This window comes from Saccopteryx bilineata, chromosome 11 (genome assembly GCF_036850765.1).
Source record: "Saccopteryx bilineata isolate mSacBil1 chromosome 11, mSacBil1_pri_phased_curated, whole genome shotgun sequence".
Taxonomy (NCBI): domain Eukaryota; kingdom Metazoa; phylum Chordata; class Mammalia; order Chiroptera; family Emballonuridae; genus Saccopteryx; species Saccopteryx bilineata.
In genome coordinates this window covers 62093353-62105870 of record NC_089500.1, presented here as the reverse complement: position 1 = coordinate 62105870, position 12518 = coordinate 62093353, and the positions used below count along the sequence as shown (strand labels likewise).

The 12518-nt window shown below is 43.0% G+C and overlaps 1 protein-coding gene across 1 annotated transcript in view; it reads right to left on the bottom strand.

The window, feature by feature from the left end:
• Positions 1-12518, bottom strand: part of RPN1 (ribophorin I) — a 47876-nt gene that overhangs the window by 15487 nt on the left and 19871 nt on the right. The window contains exons 4-5 of the mRNA XM_066246941.1: positions 9085-9294; positions 5057-5249 (exon numbers count right to left, since the gene is read on the bottom strand). Coding sequence (XP_066103038.1) covers positions 5057-5249; positions 9085-9294 — 403 coding nt within the window. The remainder of the gene's footprint in view (positions 1-5056; positions 5250-9084; positions 9295-12518) is intronic.

Below are 12518 nucleotides of genomic sequence, written 5' to 3'. Positions count from 1 at the left end.
AAAGAAATGAAGGCTAAGTTAGAAAAAAATGTGAGTGAATAAACAGATAATGCCTTATCATAAAAAGGTGAAAAGGTTTAAATGAAGAAAAGATTCTAGAGAAAATAAGAAATACTGAAAACAGGCAAAGATTCAGCACTGAAATAACAGGAGTCCCCACTGTAGAAAACTTTCAAAAAAGTTTGAAACTCTAAGTTCACAGATCATAATGAACACCCAATGATAGCAACCACTGCCATGTTTTGATAAAAGTATTATACTTTAAAGAAAAAAAATACTCTAGCATCCAGGATAAAAAGAGCAAGTGACTTATGAAGGAAAAAAATCAAGTGATCATCAGATCTTGCCAGGAATACTTTATACCAAAAAGAGAAAAGCATATAAGATACTCAAGGAAAGAGATGTAAGCCAAGGATTTTAAACTCAGCAAAAGAGACTTATAAGCACAAAAGGCAGAACCTGTTTCAACCTGCAGGAACGCATCCTGAGCCCTTCTTGAGCCCTCTACTAGAGAATGAACACCAGATTACCAAAATGACCGCAGGTATCAATCAATGTAAGGACTGATACTGAGCATTAAATATAGTCAAACATAGCAGAACGAAGACTCAAGCTAACAGGGAGAAAGTATGCTATGTAATGGCTATTGTTTCTCTGACAATATACATATATAGCACACCAAAAAAAGGGGGTACCATGAAGGAAAGGATATGCAAAAAAAATTAACTCTTTTCAGTAATCATACTGGAAGAGGTAGTATGCCCACTTTTATTGACTGCTGTGTATTAGGTGAGAGATAAAACAAATCACTATAAAATATTCTAATTCTATTATCCTGAGTCCTTCACAATCAGGATTCTCAATATGGAATTAGATATAGACAAAACATAAAAGCAAAATCTCTATAGGTCATACTGTAAGTAACTGCATGAATGCATAAATTTTTAATATAGGGAGGTAATACATACCTAGCTCTGTTAACTGAAAAAGCCTAGAAATTAACCAAACCAAGAGTAATGAGTATTACCAGTTATCAGATTGTGGTCTTCAAACACGTTTTATTTTGTTTTGTGACAGAGACAGAGAGGGACAGAGAGAAAGACAGATAGGGACAGACTGACAGGGAGAGAGATAAGAAGTATCAATTCTTCATTGTGGCACCTTAGTTTCTCATCAATTGCTTTCTCATATGTGCCTTGACCTGGGGTCTACAGCAGACTGAGTGATCCCCTGCTCAAGCCAGCGACCTTGGGCTCAAGCTGGTGAGCCTTGCTCAAACCAGATAAGTCCACACTCAAGCTGGTGACCTCGGGGTCTCAAACCTGGGTCCTCCACATCCCAGCCCAACGCTCTATCCACTGCGCCACCACCTAGTCAGGCCAAACGCGTTTTTATCACTAGAAGAAACAAAGAGTATCAAGGAGAAATTGCTGCTCCAAGTCTGGGACATAAAATATACAAGCTGAGCAAAGAATGCCTTTTCATAAGACAGCAAGGAAGCTAACAGACTTACTAGTGTCATATCAAAACAATTCAGGAACTTAACTTGAAAAGACCCTCAGTGGCTTAAGATGGGAGAATGTGAGCACCACCCTGAATACGCCCGGTCTCGTCTAATCGGAAATCTCTAAGTATACAGTGTGTCCGTCAAGTCATGGTGCACTTTTGACCGGTCACAGGAAAGCAACAAAAGACGATAGAAATGTGAAATCTGCACCATATAAAAGGAAAACTCTCCCAGTTTCATACCTATTCAGTGCAGTTCGATGTGGGCTCACGCACAGATTTTCTAGGGCTCCTTAGGTAGCTATCCCGTATAGCCTCTACAGACTCGTCACTGACTGATGGCCTACCAGAACGGGGTTTCTCCACCAAACTGCCGGTTTCCTTCAACTGCTTATCCCACCGAGTAATGTTATTCCTATGTGGTGGCGCTTCGTTATAAACACGCTGATATTCACGTTGCACTTTGGTCACAGATTCGAATTTAGCGAGCCACAGAACACACTGAACTTTCCTCTGTACTGTCCACATCTCGCCTGGCATGGCCGTGGGCTGCTCCGCTGTATACACGGTGTTACGTCATCATCTGCGCATGCGCACATGCTGCCACATCATCCTACAGAAACTGGGAGGGTTTTCCTTTTATTTGGTGCAGATTTCACATTTCTGACGTCTTTTGTTGCTTTCCTGTGACCGGTCAAAAGTGCACCATGACTTTACCACACTGTATAATGACTTTTTTTTAAAAAACTAATTGGTCACCTAGTAAATAAGAGGGAAAGAATCAAGTATGTATCCTGCCTTTCCTATATGAACTGCAACACTCAGAAACCTTAGAGTAGATAAGGGGAAGTATCTCCATATGAATTCTACCTAATAAATGGAGGAAAAAATGCTAGAATTAGATCAGCAATTTGAAGGAAAGAACTAGAATCTAGGCACTGAGCATCACAAAAGGTGATACCAGATATTATTTACATGCCTTTCAGTGAAATAACATGTCATCACCTGAGCCTTGCTAAAGGGGTCAAACCTCAGTCTGATCCAGCCTGCAGGGATAACTGTAAATTTGCAAATAGAGAGGACATAAATATGCTAAATTGCACTAAGTAAGCAGTCAGCAAAATCCTAACTATAGGATCCACTACAAGTAGGCTCAAGTCCTTCAACAGATTAATTATTTACAAAAACAGATGGAGGCTCTGGCCGGTTGGATCAGTAGACAGAGCATCGGCCAGGCATACAGCCATCCCGAGTTTGATTTCCAGTCAGGGCACACAGGAGACTGACCATCTACTTCTTCCCCGTCCCTCCCCCGCTTCTCTCTCAATCCTGCAGCAAGCGTCTAGATTGCAGCTAGTGGCTAGACTGGTCCGAGCAAAAGCCTTAAGCACTGAAAAAAGCTTTGGTTCATTCAAGCATTGGCCCCAGAGGAAGCTTGCCAAATGGATCCCAGTCAGGCCCAAGCAGGAGTCTATATCCCCTCCTCTCACTTAAGAAAAAAATAACAGATGGAAGAGGAAAGTATGGAATAGAAACTGCTAAGAAAAAAATCAAAATATGTGTAGATGCATTTTCATTTTTTTATATATAATTTTGGAACATTAAAATAATTTCTTGGCCCTGGCCAGTTGGCTCAGTGGTAGAGCGTCGGCCTGGCATGCGGAAGTCCCAGGTTCGATTCCCAGCCAGGGCACACAGGAGGCGCCCATCTGCTTCTCCACCCCTCCCCCTCTCCTTCCTCTCTGTCTCTCTCTTCCCCTCCCGCAGCCAAGGCTTCATTGGAGCAAAAGATGGCCCGGGCGCTGGAGATGGCTCTTTGGCCTCTGCCCCAGGCGCTAGAGTGGCTCTGGTCACGACAGAGCGACGCCCCGGAGGGGCAGAGCATCACCCCCTGGTAGGCGTGCCGGGTGGATCCCGGTTGAGCGCATGCGGGAGTCTGTCTAACTGCCTCCCCGTTTCCAGCTTCAGAAAAATACAAAAAAAAAAATTTCTTTTGACAGAGAGACAGGAAGGGAGAGATGAGAAGCAGCAACTCATAGTTGTATCACTTTAGTTGCTCATTGATCACTTCTCACATGTGCCTTGACCAGAAGACTCCAGCCAAGCCACTGACCCTTTGCTCAAGCCAGCAACCTTGGGCTTCAAGCCAGTTACCTTGGGATCATGTCTATCCTGTGCTCAAGCCAGCAACCTCAGGGTTATGGACCTGGATCCTCAGTGTCCCAGGTAGATGCTCTATCCACTGCACCTCCACTGATCAGACCTTTTTAATATATATCATTTTATTGACTGATTGATTTTAGAGAGAGGAAGAGGGAGAGAGAGAAACATGGATTTGTTGTTCTACTTATTATGCATTCATTGGCTAATTCTTACAATTTATTTTTTTACATTTTATTTATTCATCTTTTTAAAGAGAGGAAACACAGAGAGAGAGAGAGAGAGAGAGAGAGAGAGACAGAGAGGAAAGAGATAGAAAGAACAGAGGGAGGAGCAGGAAGCATCAACTCCCATATGTGCCTTGACCAGGCAAGCCTGGGGTTTCGAACCGGTGACCTCAGCGTTCCAGGTCAACACTTTTACCCACTGCGCCACCACAGGTCAGGCCTCACTGGCTAATTCTTGTATGTACACTGACGAGGATTGAACCGACAACCTGTTGTATCAGGACGCCATTCTAAACAACTGAACTCCCCAGTCAGGGTTATATCGAATTTTTTGAAAATAATAAAACCAGAGTATCTAAATATATACTCTTGGGTGATAAAACTGAAGAAATTCAAAAGTCAAGATGGTGATTCCTATTGTGAGGAAGGAAGAGGTCCATGAAGGGCCTTTTGAGGGGCTGGCAAATTTCAATCTGCTGACCCGAGCAGTGTTGACCAGGTGTTCCTCTTAAAAAAATTTACCAAGCTATATGTTAGTTTTGCGTGATTTTCTATATTTTATTTTGTATTAAAAAGGTTTTAAAAAACTAAAAGAAAATATATAAACATATGGGTGCCTGTACAAAAATATTTATTTTCTGAATTTTTATTTTTAAATATGTCAAAATAAAAGAATTTAAGCAATTCCATCCAGTTATAATTAAACTGGAAGGAGTTTTGCTGTTTGATTACCTTACGCATGTATTACTTTCGTAACAGTAATCTGTACCCACCCATGAAAGGTTGCTCCTGATATCCCATATTCTCTCGCCCTGGCCAGGTGGCTCAGTGGATAAAGCATTGTCCCCGCACGCTCAGGCTGCAGGTTCGATCCCGGCTCGGCACGTACAGAGAGAAATCAGTGAGTACACAACTAAGCGGAACTAAGTGGAACAACAAGTTGATGCTTCTCTCTCTTCTCTCTCCCTCAATTCCCATCTCCTTACCTTCTTCTCTCTCTTTCTCAATAAATGAAAAAGTAAATTTTAAAAAATTAAAAAGAAGAATATTCTCTCTTCCCATCTAGGACTGGCAATTGTCAAAATTAATAGTTAACAATAATGGCAGGAAATTAAAGAAAAGATGGTCTCTCCCTTTTCTACTCCCTCCCTGCTAACACTGACCCAGATTGTAAAGGTACTCATAGCTTGGGAGGTTATAGCCAACGATGTAATGGGTCTTCCACCCTCCAAACAGTGGGAAACGAGGACGGACTTCCATCTCTACAGAGTCATCCAAAATAAGGAGGTGACTGGTGGACACATTGCCAATCTCATCTCGGTAATAAACATCCTGGGCAGCAGCAGGGAGGATGGTCTGCAAGAGAGAAAGCACACCTTTTCATAGGAAATGATCCTAAACACAGAAGGCTTCCTGCACCGAGGTCTTCATCACAGTAATGATCAAAACAGTCCCCAAACTATAAACAACCTACAAAGTCTTACTTTTCCCCAAAAGCTTCAAAATGTCTAGATATAAAATCTACTTCTGAAAAGAATGATAAATAGCAAAATTCTGCTACAAGTAAATAATAAAGAGAATCATAAATACCTTTGCAAATACTAAAGACAGAACAAATGTAAAAGCAGTCTCAAAGTTATTTTATAGAGGAAAATTAAAGATGAGGGAAATTACATCAAATGACTAGGTGACAGGCAAGGTTAGAGAAGCGTTTTCTCCTCCTAATATTCTTTATTGTATCTTCTAAATCTGCAATTATATTTTGATAATCAGAGAAAAAATATAGTATCTTTTTCATACAGTGAGCCTTCCATAATATATAAGTACATAAAAATGCTTGTAAGATCTCATTTTAAGACAAGAAAATATAAAACTGTAAAATATGATCAAATGTTTTTTAAAAAGTCTAAAAGAAATAATATTAAAATGTCACAATATATTGCCTGACCAGGTGGTAGCGCAGTGGGTGGAGCATCGGACTGGGATGCTGAGGACCCGGGTTCGAGACCCCAGGGATGCCAGCTTGAACACGAGTTCATCTGGTTTGAGCAGGAGCCCGCGAGCTTGAACCCAAGGTCGCTGGCTCCAGTGGGGGGTTGCTCGGTCTGCTGAAGGCCCACGGTCAGGGCACATATGAGAGGGCAGTCAATGAACAACTAAGGTGTTGCAACGCGCAATGAAAAACTGATGATTGATGCTTCTCATCTCTCTCCGTTCCTGTCTGTCTGTCCCTGTCTATCCCTCTCTCTGACTCTCTCTCTGTCTCTGTAAATAAAATTAAATTAATTAAATAAAATGTCACAATATTAGTATATGAAGGTTAGTATTATGTTTTTCCTTTTACTATTATTCATATTTTCTTTAGAAAACATGGCTCAGTTTGAGCTGGATAGCTCAGCTGGTTAGAGCAGTGGTCCCCAGCCCCCAGTCTACAGACTGGTACCAGTACATGAGCCATTTGGTACCGGTTCGCAGAGAAAGAATAAATAACTTACATTATTTACATTTTATTTATATTTAAGTCTGAATGGTGTTTTATTTTTAAAAAATGACCAGATTCCTTGTTATATCCGTCTAAGACTCACTCTGGACGCTTGTCTCGGTCACGTGATACATTTATCCATCCCACCCTAAAGGTCGGTCCGTGAAAATATTTTCTGACATTAAACCGGTCCGTGGCCCAAAAAAGGTTGGGGACCCCTGGGCCAGAGCACTGTCCCAATACACAAGGTTGTGGGTTTGATCTCACGTCCGGACACATACAAGGAGCAACTAATGAATGCATGAGTGAGTGGAACAACAAAATCAATGTTTCTCCCCTCTTATCCTTCTAAAATCAGTTAAGACATAGACAAAAGTGAAGTAGTTACCAGAGGGCAGGGGATGGGAGGTAATGGAGGGTACCAGGAGCCAAATACACAGTGAGAGAAGGTGGTCTGACTTTGAGTGATGGGCACACACAATATCGCGTGCCATGAAGATGTACTCTTTTTTTTTTAACAGAGACAGAGACAGTCAGAGAGAGGGATAGATGGGGACAGACAGACAGGAATGGAGAGATGAGAAGCATCAATCATTAGTTTTTCGTTGCACATTGCAACACCTTAGTTGTTCATTGATTGCTTTCTCATATGTGCCTTGACCGCGGGCCTTCAGCAGACCAAGTAACCCCTTGCTTGAGCCAATGACCTTGGGTCCAAGCTGGTGAGCTTTTTTTTTTTTTTTTTGCTGGTGAGCTTTTTGCTCAAACCAAATGAGCCTGTGCTCAAGCAGGCGACCTCGGGGTCTCGAACCTGGGTCCTCTGCATCCCAGTCTGACACTCTATCCACTGCGCCACCACCTGGTAGGCTGAAGATGTACTCTTGAAATTTGTGTCTTCCTTTGGACCAATGTCACCCCCCTAAGTTTCATTTCTAAATTAATAACAATAAAATTTAAAAAATGACCTAGTTATATAAGTAAGAGTATTTTTTCAAGATTCTTCCGCTTGGTTCTAATTCTGCCACTCAACCACTTGAACATCAGTTTTTAACAACTGTCCATATTTAGTTACTTTCAAAAAGTAAATGAGCCTGACCAGGCAGTGGCACAGTGGATAGAGCGTCAGACTGAGATGTGGAGGACCCAGGTTCAAGACCCCGAGTTTGCCAGCATGAGCGCGGGCTCATCTAGTTTGAGCAAGGCCTTGAGCCCGAGGTCACTGGCTCAAGCAAGGGGTCACTTGGTCTGCTGTAGCCCCTCGGTCAAGGCACATATGAGAAAGCAATCAATGAACAACTAAGGAGCCGCAACAAAGAATTGATGTTTCTCATCTCTCTCCCTTCCTGTCTGTCTGTCCCTATCTGTCCCTCTCTCTAACTCTCTCTAATTCTCTCTAACTCTCTCTGTCTCTGCCACAAAAAAAAAAAAAAAAAAAAGCAAATGAGCCTGACTGGTGTTAGCACAGCTGGTAGAGCACTAACCTGGAATACTGAGGACCCAGGTTCGAAACCCTGAGGTCATTGGCTTGAGCGTAGAATCTCCAGCTTGAGTGCAGAGTCATGGGCTTGAGGCCAAAGGTCACTGGCTTGAGCCCAAAGGTTACCGGCTTGAGCCCAAGATCGCTGGCCTAAGCAAGGAGTCAGTCTCAGCTTAAGCCCCCATATCAAGGCACATATGAGAAGCAATCAATCAACAATTAAAGTGAAGCAACTATAAGCTGATGCTTCTCATGTCTCTCTAAAATCAATTAAAAAAAAGTTTTTTAAAGCAAACAAAAGCCTGACATGTGCTAGTGCAATGGATAAGCATTTTGAACTGAGGTCACCAGTTCAAAACTCAGCCATGTAGCCCTGGCCGGTTGGCTCAGCAGTAGAGCGTCGGCCTAGCGTGCGGAGGACCCGGGTTCGATTCCCGGCCAGGGCACACAGGAGAAGTGCCCATTTGCTTCTCCACCCCTCCGCCGCGCTTTCCTCTCTGTCTCTCTCGTCCCCTCCCGCAGCCAAGGCTCCATTGGAGCAAAGATGGCCCGGGCGCTGGGGATGGCTATATGGCCTCTGCCCCAGGCGCTAGAGTGGCTCTGGTCGCAACATGGCAATGCCCAGGATGGGCAGAGCATCGCCCCCTGGTGGGCAGAGCGTCGCCCCTGGTGGGCGTGCCGGGTGGATCCCGGTCGGGCGCATGCGGGAGTCTGTCTGTCTCTCCCTGTTTCCAGCTTCAGAAAAATGAAAAAAAAAAAAAAAAAAAAACCCAGCCATGCTCAGTCAGGGCTCATACGAGAAGCAACTACTACTGAGCTGCTGTTTCTCACTCCTCCCCCCTTCTTTCTTTCTTCTCTCTAAAATCAATAAATAAAATCTTTTTTTTTCAGAGAGAAAGAGATAGAAGAGGAAAGAGACGAGAAGCATCAACACAATTGCAGCACTTTAGTTGTTCACTGATTGCTTTCTCACACACGCCGTGACTGGGGGGCTCCAGCTGAGCCAGTGACCCTTTGCTCAAGTCAGCAACCTTGGGCTCAGCTAATGAGCCATACTAAAGCCAGCAACCTCAGGGTTTCAAACCTGGGACCTCAGCGCCCCAGGTCGATGCCCTAACCACCACCTGGTCAAGCAATAAATAAAATCTTTAAAAAGAAAAAAAAAAAAAAAAAAAAGAGCAGATATAATAAAGTCTTAATATCTCCCAATGTCCAATTTGAATACTACATACCTTAAAAGAACGGATAGAAGATATACCACTATCTGGCTGTCTCTGGTAATCGTAGCGTGAAAAGGGCCCCTTAAGAACAGCCCCTGTGTGCTTCAAGTCCACATTTTCTTCCACAGCAATATTACCCCAATGAGAGACCTCGATCACTCGGGTCATGCTGGTGATAGTAAGGAAAGGGCTGTTGTTCTCATAATGTACTCTAAAAGTATCCTGCAAAGGAAGGAAACAAATAGTTCAAAGTTCAAGTCAAATTGATTGCAACTGTATATCAGCAACAGAATGGTTAAATTATAATACATGTAACATTTTTACATAATATTTACTAAGAATTTTTAATATCATATGAACATAAATAAACATGTTATCAATTAGAAAAATAGGATAGGCTCTAGCCAGTTGGATCAGTGAACAGAGCATCAGTCCAGTATATGAACATCCCTCACTCTATTACTGGTCAGGGCACATAAAAGAAGTGACCATCTGCTTCTCTTCCCCCCTCCCACACCCCTTTCTCTCCATCTTCATTCCCACAGCCAGTGGCTCAACTGGTTTGAGCATCGGCCCCAGGAGCTGAGAATTGCTCGGCTGGTCTGAGTTTCAGGCTCAGGGGCTGAGGATAGCTCAGTTGATTTGAACACTGGACCCAAGAGCACTGGGCCCAAACAGCGGTTGCCAGGTAGATCCTGGTCAGGGGCATGCAGGAGTCTGTCTCCATCTCCCCTCATCTCACTTGAAGAAAAAAATTAAAGAAAAATAAATTATACAAAATTATTTTCGGTTCCAACATAAGCAGCATTTGTTTTAAAAACAAAATCCGGGGGGGATGCATTCAGGGTTACACTAGAATCTATGTAAACACAATAAATTAAAATCAATTAAAAAATTTAAAAAAAATCATCTAGCCTGACCTGTGGTGGCACAGTGGATCAAGTGTCGACCTGGAACACTGAGGTCGCCGGTTCAAAAGCCCGGGCTTGCCTGGTCAAGGCACATACAGGAGTTGATGCTTCCTGCTCCTCCTTCCCCTTCTCTTTCCCTCTCTCCCCCACTCCCCTCTCTAAAATGAATAAATAAAAAACAAAAAAAAGCAAAAAAAATCATCTATACTCCACTCATAGCAACTACGTGAGAAAAAAGATTCTGAAAGGCAATACATAAGAATCTCAATACAAGCCCTGGACGTGCTGCTCAGGTGGAAAGAGCACTGCCCAATGCACACTACCAGTTTGATTCCCAGTCAGAGGACATACAGGACAGACCAGTGTTTCTGTCTCTTTCTCTCCCTTCCTCGCTCTCTAAAATCAATAAATAAAGTAAAAATAATCTCAACAAAGACAGGAAGCAGAATTATAAATTATTTCTACTTTCTCCTTGTTTTTCCTTTTAATTTTTTCATTTAATTACAGTTGACACTCAATATAGCATAGTGGTTGGACATCTATATAACATTTGAAGTGATCCCTATAATAAATCTAGTATCCATCTGACACCATATTTACTACATTATTGACTATATTCCCTAAATGTACTTGACATCAGTGACTGTTTTGTAACTGCCAATGTGTACTTCTTAACCCCTCTCCATTTTCATCCCAGCCCCTAAATTTCCTCCCACCTGGCAATCGTCAATTTGTTCTCTACATCTGAGTTTGTTTCAATGTTGTTTGGTCTGGTTTTTTAGATTCCACACATAAGTAAAATCGTATAATATCTGTTTTCCTGACTTATTTCACTCAGCAGAATACCCTCCAGGTTGCCCTGGCCGGTTGGCTCAGTGGTAGAGCGTCGGCCTGGCGTGCAGAAGTCCCGGGTTCGATTCCCGGCCAGGGCACACAGGAGAAGCACCCATCTGCTTCTCCACCCCTCCCCCTCTCCTTCCTCTCTGTCTCTCTCTTCCCCTCCCGCAGCCGCGGCTCCACTGGAGCAAAGATGGCCCAGGCGCTGGGGATGGCTCCTTGGCCTCTGCCCCAGGCGCTAGAGTGGCTCTGGTTGCAACAGAGCGACGCCCCGGAGGGGCAGAGCATCGCCCCCTGGTGGGCAGAGCGTCACCCCTGGTGGGCGTGCCGTGTGGATCCCGGTCGGGCGCATGCGGGAGTCTGACTGTCTCTCCCCGTTTCCAGCTTCAGAAAAATACAAAAAAAAAAAAAAAAAAAAGAATACCCTCCAGGTCCATCCATGTTCTCACAGATGGCAAGATTTAATTGTTTTTATGGCCAAGGAATATTCCATTGCATGGAAGTACCAAATTTTCTTTATCCAATACATGAACAGATAGAGGGACCTTAGGTTGCTTCCTATCTTAGCTATTCTAAATAACACTATAGTGAACACAAGGATGCAAGTTATCTCTTTAATTAATATTTTGGATTCTTTTGATATTCACCCAGAAGTGGGAGTGCTGAGTCAAACAGCAGTTCTATTTTTAATTTTTTGAGAAACATCCATTGGCTGAACCAATTCGCTATCAGGCCAAAAAGTATGAATTTTCTTTTCTTCACATCTTCATCAACACTTATTGTTTGTTGACTTATTGATAGCCATTCTGACAAGTGTGAGGTGATACCTCATTGTGGGGATTTTTTTGTTTTAAAGATTTTATTTATTGATTTTACAGAGAGAAAAGGGCAGCAAGGTGAGTGAGTAGTATCAACTCAGTTGCTTCTCTATTCGTTCATTGCTTGCCTGTTACTTGCTGTACGTGCCTTGACTTGGCAAGCCAAAGGTTTCAAACCGAATACCTCAGCGTTCCAGGTCAACACTCTATCCTCCATGCTACCACAGGTTTTATTTGCGTCTCTCCGATGATTACTGACATTGAGCATCTTTTCATATGTCTATTGGCCAACTGTATGTCCTCTTTTTCAACAGGTCCACTGCCCATTTGTTCCAGAATGTTTGTTTTCAAAATGATTAGGTTGTATGAGTCCGTATATATGGAATTCATACATATATATATACACATACACACAAACACACACATATATACATAAATATACATGTGTCTGCAAATATCTATTACATATATATAATTTTTAGAGAGAGGAGAGAAAGGTGGGGTAGGAGCGGGAAGCATTAACTCATTAACAGTTACTTCTCATATGTGCCTTGACTAGGCAAGCCTGGGGTCTCAAACCTGCAACCTAAGCATTCCAGGTTGTTACTTTATCCACTGAACCACCACAGGCAAGGTGAATTCCTTATATGTTTTGTATATTAACCACTTATAAGATATACACTACTGCCTGACCAGGCGGTGGCACAGTGGATAGAGCGTCGAACTGGGACGCAGAGGACCCAGGTTCAAGGCCCCAGGGTCACCAGCTTGAGCGTGGGCTCATCAGGTTTGAGCTAAGGCTCACCAGCTTGAGCCCAAGGTCGCTGGCTTGTGCAAGGAGTCACTCGGTCTGCTGTAGCCCCCTGGTCAAGGCACATAT